Genomic DNA, 14,198 nt, shown 5'->3' with positions numbered 1-14,198 from the left:
CTTCATGGACAGTTAGCCAATCTTCCCCTAGTGGAGGCTCAAAGGCGCGGCACTTTGTTCAATCTGCCCCTAGTGGAGGCTCAAAGGCGTGGCACTTTGTTCAATCTGCCCGTAGTGGAGGCTCAAAGGTGTGGCACTTTGTTCAATCTGGCCAGTACGACTACTACCATATTGTTTTTATACCTGTATCACTGTACATTGATTGATACTGTACGGGTTCGGGCTGGGTAGGGCTTTTGTTTTTAAATAAATAATTCGGGCTCACGCTGCTTTCACTTTCTGTTTTGCGCCAGCTGTCATCAGAGATCAGAGAGTCAGAGCCTCATGTCTCTGAATCAAGATGGATAAGTTAACAGATAAAATAGTAAAGGGAATTAGGGAAAGGGAGAGCTTTTGAAAGTTCACAATGCATCTGGGAAAGCTGCATTTTTGGAAACATTTGGATGTAATTACCGCAGGGAGAATTCGAGGACAGTAGAAGAGTGCTGAAGGACATCAACGGTGGATGGTGAACAAATGAACAGCAGACCGAAGTGGTTCAATTGTTTGAAGTTGGAATATAGCCAGTTGGCGAACGTTTTAATTTGTTCTTGGATGTAGCAGCCGGTTGGCAAAGTATTGTTAACGTTATTCAACGTAAGACGTTTTTGTTGCTGACGTCAACAGCGTGGTGAGTCCTGATTTATTTTATATATAATTGGCTGATGGTCGAGTTTTTTCTGTATGCTTTTGTGTCATGATGACATTAATGTTTTAGTCTGCCAGTACCTCTGTATACTCGCGACAGCAGTTTTTGGACCGATTGTGACGAGGCACTGTGTGAGTCAGTCTAACGCGCGTGCTGGGAAATGGAAATAGACGGCATTCTAATAAGAAAGACGCTAAACAGGCTATATAATGCTTGTTAGTAGGGATGCTCGATATTGGCTTTTTTTTTTTTACCGATACACCGATATTGTCCAACTCTTAATTTCCGATACCAACCGATACCGATATATGCAGGGTTCTCCCCCCCCCCCCCCCCCCCCCCCAAAAACGGAATAATTCCAGGTAATTAACATTACATATCTCTTGTCGTGTAATTAACACAACATTATGCATACTTTGACAATGCATTTAAAAAAAAATGTGTTCTTACTTGCTTGCCTGGGTAAATAAAGGTTAAATAAATGTAAAAGAAAATTTAAAAAATTTGAAAACAGATAGATATTTTCCGATATCACATTTTTATGCCAATATCTACTAGGCCGATAATATCGGACATCCCTACTTGTTAGTTTTCAGCGTGATATGCGTTATTTAGGTAGACCTATTGGAAATTCTCGTTTTTGTTTATTTATTAAGTTAATATATAAACAGTGTTTCGAATATTTAAAACAAAATTATTTAATATTTGGCTATATAATATAATGCTTCATTAGTTTTCAGCGCGATATGCGCCTATCTGTTATTTAGGTAGACCTATTGGACATTTTCGTTTTTGTTTATTTATTAAGTTCATATAAAACCGTGTTTCGAATATATAAAAAAATGCGGTTACGTGGTGCAGTGGGCAAGGCGCTCACCACAAATGCTGGAGACGCTGGGTTCGCCTGTTCGAGCCCAGCGCTCCACATTGCTTTCAGTTTAGCTGGTCGTCCGTACTAATACACATTGGCAGTATTAGGGGGTGGGAAACTGATGGGTGGGGATCGGGCGTTGTGGACAGCGACTCCTACAGGTCGGTTGGTGCGCCTGCACAGTAGAATCAGGAAGCGATGGGGGCGGGGCCCCTCCAAAGCCCAGACCCCTGAAAGATCGCGCCGCGCAGGTGGAAAGATGGGACTGCTGTTACCTCAAGTACCGGAGGGGACTCGTGCTATGTATGACTTAGTCCACATTGCAGCCGGCTTGTGGGAGGCAAGAAACAGCGTTCGAGACAGGGGAGGGTTGAATTGGATGATACGAAATTGGGATGGGAGAAAAATAGAAAATGGGAGAAAAAGTGGATACAAAAATATATTTAAAAAAAATTAAAAAATGTAAGTCTAATATATATATATTTTTGGGCTTTCACTCGGGCTAGGGCTTCAAATGTTGCATTACAGTCGGGGGCCTGAACGTCATGGGCACGGGCTTAATTTCAAGGCCCTTGCAGACCACTACTGTACATATTACTATTACTCTGTACTAGGGCTGACCCCTATTAGTCGATTAGGCAACTAATCGGTCGAAAGGAGCCGTAGTCGACTGGCCAACCTCTTAGTCGAATATATATATAAAAAAAAATATTATAATTTTTTTTATCATTCTTTCCAAAAGAAAAGAGGCCTAGAAGCGTGGCTAACGCTAATGGCATGCATACCAGAGGCTAACCGCCTACGAAAACAGGCACAGAGGCACTGAAAGAGGATTTCACCCATCTAATGAACACACTAGACTAGACAAATATCAAGATGTATCCATCAGTGGACCAATTGCATGCTTTTGCAGAAGACAAGCCTTCAGTCGACTCCTTCAGACATTAAGCACCCCCCACAGCCCAAATGGAACGATAAAAAAAAATGTATTTAATTTTTTTATATTATACCTTTTTTTCTTCTTCTTTTTGTCGACTAACGGCAAATTTTGGCCAATCATAGTCGACCATCCAAATCCTTAGTCGGGGACAGCCCTACTCTGCACTACACTCATTAGTATTCACTTATACATGTTATACCAAGTTTAATCCACCTGTACATCACTATTACTTTACTGTTCAAACTTCTTTCGGTTTATTTTTCCGACGATATCAATGTGTGGTATATTATTCACATACATTCACGAAGAATTTGATCTGTAGATGGAAAGTATGTTGTTTGTGCTATCAAATGTTGTTTCTATAGACCAATGTGTCACTGGGGTAAATTCCTGTACATTTGTTGTCCTCGTGAGTCGTTAGATAAGATTACGATACCTTCGCTGCAGAAGTGGCAGTCTTTCTTGTTGATCCTGTTGACATCTTTGGTGACCTTCTCAAGCTTGCAGTATTCACACAGGCCAATTATATAGTTCACCTTCTTATACTCATCAGTACAGGCCACGCTGCACAGGAACATCATCTTGTCCTGCAAGTAGTGCATGTGCAAATACAAACGCACATTACACACCGGGTTTGCTTTAACAAACATATTTAAATTGTGGGTAAGTGCGTGTGCACATGCAATCATAAGGGCCCGGTTATATTGATTCATTGCGTCTGTCAGCTAGCCGAGCTGTTGGCCAAAAACACCTTTCCCAAAGTTTTAAGCTAGACTAGTTGATCCGCATCCATTAATTTGCGCTGAGCTCACACCAGAGAACCATGCATGCACCAGCATGGCAACTAAAACAACAAAATACCCAAATCTAATTGATGAGATGTCCCGATTTCATAGTTTCATAATTTGTAATATAATCCATTGCATTTTAAATGTAATGGAATAGTGAGATAGGGCTATTGACCTATCTCAAACCCTGACCTCTTTTCTTGATCCTCCAATCACAACTGTTGCTTTTCTCCGTTGTGATCGAGAAAAGAGGGCAGAGCTTGAGATAGGTCAATCAAGGAGAGGATGGGTAGGGGGGGGGATCATGTAATGGGTATGAAGGAGAAAGAGAGTAGGGCTGCTCGATTATTAAAAAGCGCTCAACTGTTAAGGAAGGGTGCTCAGCATTTACAACAACACAAAATGAGAGCAACACGGCTACACAATAATAGTTTTATCTCGTTCCATCTTGTTTTCATGACCGCAGGAAGCCAAAATCGCAATAGAAACTTAATGAATTGCCCCACCCAGGCCTACGAGACAGTATACTCTTGTACCTTGAACTGGATGAGTTCTGGCTTGGTGGTGATGAGGGTGGGGCACTGGAAGCAGGGCAGTTTGGCTGGACCTTTGGGGGCTTCAGGCTGGATGGGAGCGGAGGTGGTGATGGTCTTGCTCTGGGTGGGGGCCGCCGCCACCAGGGTCTTGGTGGTGATGTTCACCTGCTTCTGGCTCTTATTAAACTTCTCCTACAGGTTTGGAGAACACGACCGATTCAAAGTCAGGGTTTAAACATCATTGTGGTACCCGACGCAAGTTGCTACGAGTTTCTCTCGTTACCACAAACAGACGCACACAAATGTAAAAAGAGTACAAACTATGTTTTGAAAATATTGTCAGCAAAGAACTAGCAAAGGTATGTATACAAAGTTGTATACTGGAAAATAGCTTATGTTATTATTTCTCATTACCACTTTCCAGGCAATAGTCAGTTGTACAAATGTGTCTTTATACCTGTATCACTGTACAAATTACTCAATGTACACACATCTGATTAGCACTAGTAGTACTTTATATATTTTATACCCAGTTTAATCACCTGTATATTATTTTATATTATTTTAATCTAATCTAATTTCTTTGCCCTCACGTAGTCTATTAAATAAAAAATGTTTCCCCCCGTTTATATTTTTAACCATATCAATATGTGGTATATTATTCACATACATTCTCGAAGCGCTTGATCTGTAGATTGAAAATCATTACCTGGAAGGTCATGACGCAGTTTAGTGTGCAGAAGTTTCGAATGGAAGTATCAGACATGGCCAGATGGTAGGCCGGCACAGAGTTCTTACTGCAGTTATCACACGCCACCATAGCACCTGGAGAGTGAGGGTTATAGGGGAGAGGGTCATTATAGGTTAAGATTAGGGATGAACCGAATGGGAAATTCTTGGCCGAAACAGATACCGAAAATAGGAAACAGTTGGCCGAACAGAATGCCGAAAGGCCGAAAATGATAAATATATATATAATGTTTATTTTTTATTTATTTTTTTGCTACCTGATTATGGCAAAAGACATGATTATGGCAAAACTTAACTTAAATAATATTAATAATCACTATTATGGGCCCATAAAACATTTATTCAGCACTTTTGAATGCATACATTAACACTTTGAGTGCCAGGGACGCGATTTGTCGTTAGTTCATGCCACCAGTTGAGTGCCACCACCGACATATAGCGTTTGTTTGTCGTATTTTTTTTTATTAGCAATTTGAATTCATATTTCATCAATCGAGCCTCACGCTAGTGTTGCAGACTATCTGTGTAACTGCACCCCATTGGTCCAGCCTCATGTTACTTGTCCGGCGAGGCATCTGAAGAGACCCAAGTTGATCGCCGACCCTCAAAACAGCGTGGATTATGTATTTCCAGTACCCAACGCTGAATCAATAAACGTGATCGATATTTGGAATGGCGATCAGGAATTGGAATAATCTTTTTGGATAACATCTGATCTGAGGTAAGCAATTTATTTTACCAGTCTTGGGGTAATCGGATCTGTTTTTACCTATATATCAACGTGTGCCCTATGTGTGTGTGTGTGTGTGTCTGTGTGTGCGCGCTGATCAGGAAATGAGAATATATTTTTCAGATCGCTTCTATAGCGTGCATAAGTACACATATACTATCAATAATCTAGCATTTATTTGAAAACGATTCATAAATAGGCCGAAAAATTACAACGTTTTTTGTGTATGCCAGAATATTCCAGTAAAGGGCGATCATCACGGAATCTATATATTTTCCTGAAAATGAGGGCTTTTCAAAATGCTATAAAACGGAAATTAACCGATTAAAAAACAATCCGTCTCGACAATGTTGACTGCAAACAAGTCATTGATAAACAACGGGCAGATTAGACACTAGGGGTGGGAATCACCAGTTTCATCATGATACGATACGATATCGATTCTTTGGACAACGATACGATATTTGCCGATATCACAAAGTCTCTCACGATACAATACGATTAGATTAGATTCAGGTGCCTGCAATCGATATGAGATGATATCATATGCCCATTTAACACAATCAGTAACATTTAGATCAACTAAAAAAAGGTAACGAAAATATCATTTGACATTTGTATTTTTGAGCTCTTCCAGACATTTAAAGGAAAATCAATCTATTGTTTTTAATACAAATAGACCTCCTGTTCACTGTAAAGTGCCACGTTTTGATATATTGAGCTTTAAACTTTAAGCTCCATTTTTTGGAACTCAAAACTCAACCTAAAACCCCTCCCTACCTCCCTCTCCCAAACCGTTCCTACAACAATTTGTTGATGTTGCATGGTCATGTATAGGCCTACATTTATTATGTATTATATTGTTTGTTTAAATAACATTTAAACATCAAACTCCTCTGACCTCATCTGGTCTTTCCAAAGACGCGCGCACACACACACACAGAAAGGGAGAATGCTATGCTGTAACGTCTACACACACGGAGCTACTGCTGTTGTTCTTGGGCGGATATGAGACTCGCCACAGGATTTTCAAAATAAGAGTATCGATATGAATCGATCTTATTACATTGCATCGATCCGATTCGATTGTTGATAATTACATCGATGTATCGATCTGGATCGATGTATCGTCCCACCCCTATTAGACACATAGCCATAATTTAAGACAGAGATTATGCGTTTAGAGCGCTATCATTGAAGTGGGTGGTGGCATCAAACAATAAATAAATGGCCACTGCAAAGGAACGGATGTATGTAGAAATAAATGGTTTGTTCCCTGTTGGAGTATAAATAGTGCCTTTCAAATGAGCCATAGTATGTCTCCATAGCTATAATATAGAATGGCGATGGCTCTACAAACATCGTTAAAACGATCTGAAACGCTGGCGCCAGGGAGTAAAGATGGGAAAACAGCGTGGCAGTCAATGAGTTGAGCATCACACATCGCGGCACTTTGCTCTCGTCCGTCGGCTCCGGGCTGCATTTTCGCCGATCAACCAATACATTGTTGGGAAGTTGAATTTGTCGCCTTTCGATCCATCACCACACTCAACCTATTGTGCGATTCCATTCTCGAGTTACAAGACGGGAAAACTTTGGACCTGTACTACATAAGACTTGAGGCTATAGAACCATTATGTTTTCCAGCTCCTACATCTCAGCTAGAACTCAGCTAAAACAAGCATCTGGCAACCAGTAAAAAGAAATGTGAGTGCACAAAACTTTTACTTCAGTGGGTTCAAACCTCTGTTTTTCATTAGCACTCAAAGTGTTTTCTCTTTACTGTGTAAGAAAATTCAGAATGTTACCGTTCAAAAGAGACTCATGCATGTGCTATAAGTATAACATAAATCGCTAATTAATCGATGCTCAAGAGGTTAATGTAATTATATTGAAAATCAATGAACATAGATCTTGCTTGGTTTGGTTTTATTGCTTATAGAATCATCATAATGATGCATGTAGTACAGTTTGATTATTACTACTAATCTGTATCAGCAGATACTTGCAATGGTATCGGATCCCAAAAAGTGGAATCGGTGCATCACTGTACATATTAATACTACAACTCTACATACATCTAATTAGCACCATTACTCAGTAGTACTAATTTATATATTTTATATCCAGTTTAAATCACCTGTACATTGTATATTACTATTGCACTATCAAGTGTTTTGCACTAGACACCTCAATGATTTCTCAATTATTTCAAGTGTGTGTATTTGTGTGTGAGTGAAACGGAGAGCAGAAAGAGGGGTTTCTATTAAAGAGTGAGAGAGAGAGAAGAGAAAGGGAGGAGACAGAGAGAGAGACAAAGAGAGAAAAGACAGAGAGAGAGAGAAATAATGAGTACCTGAAGCACTGACTGTCTGGACCTTGTATGCCATCACACAGCTGCTGGTACAGAACAGGTCCACTTTTCCCTCGCTGTCCTTGTTGTCGATCATGTCCGACATCGGCCGGTAGACACGACACATGGTGCATGGGTGGAGACTTTTGGTTTTCTGCAATGCAATTGTAACAGCAGAGTGAATGACGGTGTGAAGAGCCAATAGAGAGCCAGCGTGGCTCCCAATGCCAAGTGAGTTAACCGAGCCTTGGCCACACCTGGGGCGCCTCGTCAAAGAGGGCATGTCCCAGGTGTGCTCTATTGGCTCTGCATTGCTTCATGAGGCTTTTTTTTTTAAGTTTGTTTCCGTTTGGCTACATTCAGACTGCAGACGAAAGTGGCCCAAATCTGATTTATTTGTGACTCAGATCAGACAGTTACAATCAAATCAAATAAAATTTATTTATAAGGCCCAACAACACACGTTAATGTCCCCATGGGCCGTACACGTCTTCTTTAAACAAGTCAAGAAGAAAACATAACAATAAGTCAAGAACAGAACAAGGACACCATAAGGTCCAACAAATTTAAAATAAATGCAAATAAATGAAAGAATGCAAGCATTCTTTTCAATCTTTTCAACTCGCAGTCTGAACAGTCTTGCGACCTTCAAGTCACTCTAGATTGACATTTGTTTTTTTACGTCCATCTTCTGTATTGTAAATTTGCGCATGCGGTTCAGTTCAGGAACGTGACTAGTTCACACTGGAATCTGATATCGACCACATTTTGAAAATAATTTGGACAGCCAAATAAAAAAAATCTCATCCGAGCAATAAAAATTTAGCACTAATGCTTGCAGTGTGAACTAGGGCTGACCTTCGAATATTTTTTTGGCATTCGAAGCTTCGGGGCCGAGATTCGATTTTAAATTCGAAGCTTCGATACAAAAAAAAATTTATTTTCTTAAAAAAATAAAAATAAAAAAGTATGTTGTGGGACTTGTACAGCACTTTGTTCAACTTTGTCAGTGCTGTAAAGTTTAAACCTTTTGAAATCTTAGACAAACGAAACACTTTGCTTTCATGAAATATTGTAAGCCATCATTTGAGGCTTTATAAAAGCAGCACAATGAACACAAATCTGTCAGTGCCGAGTCCGACCTCATCTTAAATAACAAACAGCACTGCTTGTTGTAGTTAACCGTTTCGTGGCCAACCACGTATATATACGTTATTGGGATCAGACCTTTGGACGCCAACAACGTATATATACGTGTTAAATTCATTTTTGCTTTTATTCCATTTTAATATCCTACTCAATGTCACAGAGCTGTATGTTGGCTGGAAAATGCCTATTGGGACTCGGAAAGTGCAGTACCGGCCAGATCCTGGTAGTGGCGCTGTCTCGAGAATGCAGTAATCCTTGTTGCAGACGGGGTGTCACCTTTTTTTCACTCCGGGTTAGCTTTTCTGTTAGCCGGAAGCGAGGGCTTCAACCGATCGCCTGGAATACTTATTGCAACGCCGAATTCAGTATGCAGTAAAGGAATACAGCATCAGCCAATGGACATATCGATCTACCAGATGGCGATCAATAACTGGGTAATTCTTTTTGGAATCCAACTGGCCACAGGTAAGAGCGATTTGACGTCAATTTCAGCTTGATCGGGCCTTGTTCTCATAGCCATCCACCCGGTCAACGTATGATGTTGCAATAACGAATGCCGTTATTGGTGATCAATAATCAGAAAACGACTTCCCCCGCCCCCCCCCCCCACCCACCCCTTTCATGCATTCATGGTGGACCATGATACCGATAATATGCATTTAGATTTTTAACACTAGCTTGTGTAGGGCCGAAACGCCAATCGATTTAACGTTATTACAGGGTTCCCACGCTTGCCTTGAATTTTTTTTCCATACTACCTCCTGATTTTCCAGGTACCATATTAAGTAGGGATGCTCGATATTGGCTTTTTTACCGATACCGATATTCCGATATTGTCCAACTCTTAATTTCCGATACCGATATCAACCGATATCAACCGATACCGATATATGCAGGGTTTCCCCGTCCAAAAAACTGAATAATTTCAGGTAACTAATAATTTCACTGGATATATAACAAATATTGTTATTGTTTTTCTTCTTTTTTTTTTACCGATACCGATATTTTCCGATATCACATTTTACTGCCGATATCGGCCGATAATATCGGTCGGCCGATAATATCGGACATCCCTAATATTAAGTGATGATCTATAGGCCCCTGAAGTTTTCCGCCCCCATCCGCGCCCCCCCTCCCCTCACACACACAACCCCCTAGGACACCTGACTACTTACTTGATTTAAAAGATGTACCAGTCAAGTCTACATTGTAAATGCTTAGAGATTATGTCTTATTGATAATATCAATGCATGAAATAATGCAACAAGCTGTAGATGAACAACAATTTATTGAACTGGAACACATGAGCACTGGGATTGATATATGTTCTCTCTTCCACTCCTCTCCTATCTCATCCTGTCCTCTCCACACCTCCCCTCGTGTCCGCTCCTGTCTTCTTTTCCTACTCTTCTCAACTCCTCGTAATCATAATCGAAATTAATCGTTGTGAGGTTGCATCGTTTCACCCCTACTACTCTTACTCTGTAAAAGCGTTTGTAAAAGCTTTTGTAAATCAAACTGGTTATCGTTATGAGAGCTAACCAGGGGCGGATTTAGGATTATAGGAGATCCGGGGCTTAGCCCAGATAGGTGCCCGCCTTTCTAATTTCTTCTTTTTTTTTGCAGGCAAGCGGCAGATTTTTTTTGAATTTAATTAACCTGTACGTGCAATTTCCTGCAATATAGAGCCTTCAATCTTGACCAATAAAGCTGCTCTTTTCACTATAAAACTCAGTTAACCATAACGTAGTTATGGTTAGATTTATATATTGGGGGGGGGGGGTATATCATATTTTTCATATGATCAAAAAGTGGTGGAGCAAGAGCATACCTTTGCTCCCCCAAGTTCAATAGTGGGAGAGCAGAGATGCTCCGAATGCTCTTATGGCCAGGCGTCTATGATTCACTGATACAAAGTAAAATAGTGCAGTGCAATAAAATAGTCAGTAAAATAGAATAAAATAATGCAATAGTGCATTGCAATAAAATAGTTATCATCGTATTCTTTCGGGAGGCCGGTAAGGAGTGCATTACAGTAGTCGAGTTGGCTTGAAATAAAGGCATTTATCTGGTTTTCAGCGTCCTTTTGATTTATAAATGCTATGTTTCTAAGGTGGAAGAATAAAGTTTTTGTCAACTTGTTGATTGTGATTTAAAGGTCTGAGTCTACCATGACACCAAGACTTAACTCACTCAAATACAGTTAGCAGCTGGATAGACCACAGATGGAAATTAGCTTCTGCTAAATCTGGTGCAAACATATTTTCATGTAACAATGATGAATTGTCAGAAAAAAAAATAGAAAAAAAAGTATTTTTTTATTTTTTTTAAAATAGATTCAGGGCTTTTCAGAAAACATTCGGGGCTTGAGCCCAAGTATCCACCCCCTAGCCCCGCCCCTGGAGCTAACGTTGGCTAGCTACTGTACCTGGTGCTGGCTAACTGGCTCGTTATGAGAGCTAACGTTGGCTAGCTACTGTACCTGGCGCTGGCTAACTGGCTCGTTATGAGAGCTAACGTTGGCTAGCTACTGTACCTGGAGCTGGCTAACTGCCTCGTTATGAGAGCTAACGTTGGTAGCTACTGTACCTGGCGCTGGCTAACTGGCTCGTTATGAGAGCTAACGTTGGCTAGCTACTGTACCTGGCGCTGGCTAACTGGCTCGTTATGAGAGCTAACGTTGGCTAGCTACTGTACCTGGCGCTGGCTAACTGGCTCGTTATGAGAGCTAACGTTGGCTAGCTAGTTAGCAAGATTGCACTGCTTACTAACTAACGTTGATAAACCCAGGTTTACCACACAGTTAAAACACAGCTACTTACATTTGAGGATAAACTTGCATAAGAAGTTTCACTGTAGATGCCAAGGCTCCATTGGCTCACCAAGCTGCCTGCATCAAATTCCAACATCCAATATACCATATAGGATGCCAAGAGCATGCTCTACAACATGGGATCATCCATTTCTATCTACAGTAAAAGCTGTTCACGTGTAAAGGGTTTTTATAAACTCATGTTAATTCTGTGCTCAATAGTTAAATTTTATTACACATCATCCAATAACATTTTCCAGGACAACTGTTTCTATTTCCATGTAATTGGTCACATTTGCTCAGTTTCCATGCCTTTCCATACCTGGAAAATGAATCCCATGAATCCCATGTTTTCCATGTTTTCCAGGTCCGTGGGAACCCTGTATTAGCTTAGCGCCCTATAACTAGCTTTGCAGGAATTACCCTAGAACATTGCGGTATATATTTATATGTTCATATTCACGACGCTAAAAAATGGGAACGTATTGATGAAAAAATTATTTCTTTATGGCATATTGAAGGTAGGGCTGGGCGATATGGCCTAAATATGATATCACGATATTTTATGACCTTTCGGCGATACACAATCACAATGTTTTTCCTTTTTTCCCCAAACAATTCATTATGAGGCTTACCAAGACAGTATTTGAATTTGCAAGCGAACATTAAAGACAAAAGACTCATGCATTTAGCATTTTTATATTATATATTAGATTTAGATTATTGGATTCTTAGATTATATATTTAGCATTTTAGCCTTTCGTTTTTTTAGATTATATATTAGATTCGATTTAGATGATTAGATTACATATTGTAACTATTTATTTATTTACATGTATGTATACATTTATTATTTGAACGGCTTAAGGCTATATCTGTACTTGATGTTTGTTTGTTGTGTTGCATACTTGAAATAAACTTCAATCAAATCAAATCAAACCCCTCTTAAAAACAAAAACCTGTGTTTAACCTAGCCATCTATAAAACATCATGCTAAAACTGTGAAACAAATGTCCTACTCCCCTAAAGAAAGAAATACATAGCAAACATGACTCAGTTATCCAATAGTGCTGCTGCTTTTTATTTTGTTCAAATCTTTTAGTTAATAAGACTAAAAGACTACAATATATATGACTACAAGGTCCAGAAGCCGACTTCATGACGGCTTCCTGTCCTCGCATTCCATTTCCGGTTAACGTTACATTTTCAACAACAGATTGCTGCCAATTAAACACTTCATGGAAAAGGAGTAACGTTAACGTTATGTCGAGTTCATACGTGTAGTGTAGTATGAACTCGACATAACGTTAACATTACTCGTGTCCACTGTTGCTGCCACTGTTGCGTCGCAGATGGATGGTACACTCTGTTAGCTCCGTAGCTAATCCGCTCATAGACTAACTTACCTCAAGTTCAAGTTCAAGTTCTTTAATAGTTGTCATACAGAAGTACAGAATACTTTCATACAAAATGCTTCTTACTGTTACGCTCCAGAGACTGTGCTAGACAAGATAGTATCAAATAACATAATAACATAATATAGCATGAATTTAGAAGAAGAAAATGAGGTCACAGTGTTCGGTATAGACATATGTACAATGTTCTGAGTTACCATATAATATACAATACACAATACTATGCAGTGTACTAATGTACAGTACTATCTAGTGCAAAGCAGAAATGGGATGAGGTACAATTTTAGGTACAATTTACAGTAAGGTGTACGAGTTGTAGTGCAATCCTTCATCCATAAATATAAAGTGTGGGGAGTGGGTGCTACAGTGTGTTTGTTTAAAGTGAGTGTGTGCGTGTGGATGTGTGTGCTATGTGCGTTTGGTGGTTGTTGTTGTGTAGTGTTCATTCATTGTTCGTTTAGCAGCCTGATGGCCTGGGGATAGAAGCTTCTTCTGAGTCTTTCTGTGCTCGCCTTGAGACTCCTGTATCGCTTGCCTGACGGCAGCAGTTCAAAGAGGCAGTTGTTCGGGTGACTGGAGTCTTTAATGATTCTCTTAGCCTTGCCCTTGCAACGCTTGTAGTAAATGTTCTGGAGGGTGGGGAGCCCCCCTCCAATTGTGCGTTCGGCTGAACGTGTCACTCTTTGTAGTCTGCTTTGGTCTTGTGCAGTGCTATTCCCAAACCAGGAGGTGATGTTGCCGGTCAAGATGCTCTCTATTGTACATGAGTAGAAGTTCTTAAGGATCTTCTGGCTGACTTGGAACTTCCTTAGGCGCCTGAGGAAGTAGAGGCGTTGTCGTGCCTTCTTCACAACACTGTTAATGTGTGTGGTCCATGTCAAGTCCTCGGATATGTAGGCTCCGAGGTACTTAAAGCTGTTGACTCTCTCAACCGGTGCCCCGTCGATGCTGAGGGGGCTGTAGTCCTTGACCCCCGACCTCCTGAAGTCCACAATCATCTCCTTTGTTTTGCTGACGTTCAGGGAGAGGCTGTTTTCCTGGCACCATCCCGCCAGGACCTTGACCTCTTCCAGGTAGGCCCTCTCGTCGTTGGCAGAGATCAGGCCCACCACCACTGTGTCGTCAGCAAATTTGACGATTGTATTGCTACTCCGCTGAGCCACACA

At 40.4% G+C, this 14,198-nt stretch overlaps 1 protein-coding gene across 2 annotated transcripts in view; it reads right to left on the bottom strand.

Moving 5' to 3' along the window:
- LOC311227658 (zinc finger MYM-type protein 4-like) overlaps positions 1-14,198 on the bottom strand; it is a 114,806-nt gene that overhangs the window by 44,396 nt on the left and 56,212 nt on the right. For both annotated transcript variants that reach the window (XM_084313381.1, XM_084313382.1), the window contains exons 9-12: positions 7,660-7,810; positions 4,533-4,648; positions 3,824-4,015; positions 2,936-3,086 (exon numbers count right to left, since the gene is read on the bottom strand). In XM_084313381.1, coding sequence (XP_084169507.1) covers positions 2,936-3,086; positions 3,824-4,015; positions 4,533-4,648; positions 7,660-7,810 — 610 coding nt within the window. The remainder of the gene's footprint in view (positions 1-2,935; positions 3,087-3,823; positions 4,016-4,532; positions 4,649-7,659; positions 7,811-14,198) is intronic.

This window comes from Notolepis coatsorum (genome assembly GCF_963971535.1).
Source record: "Notolepis coatsorum genome assembly, chromosome: 4".
NCBI lineage: Eukaryota > Metazoa > Chordata > Actinopteri > Aulopiformes > Paralepididae > Notolepis > Notolepis coatsorum.
This window is presented reverse-complemented; position numbering and strand designations above follow the sequence as displayed.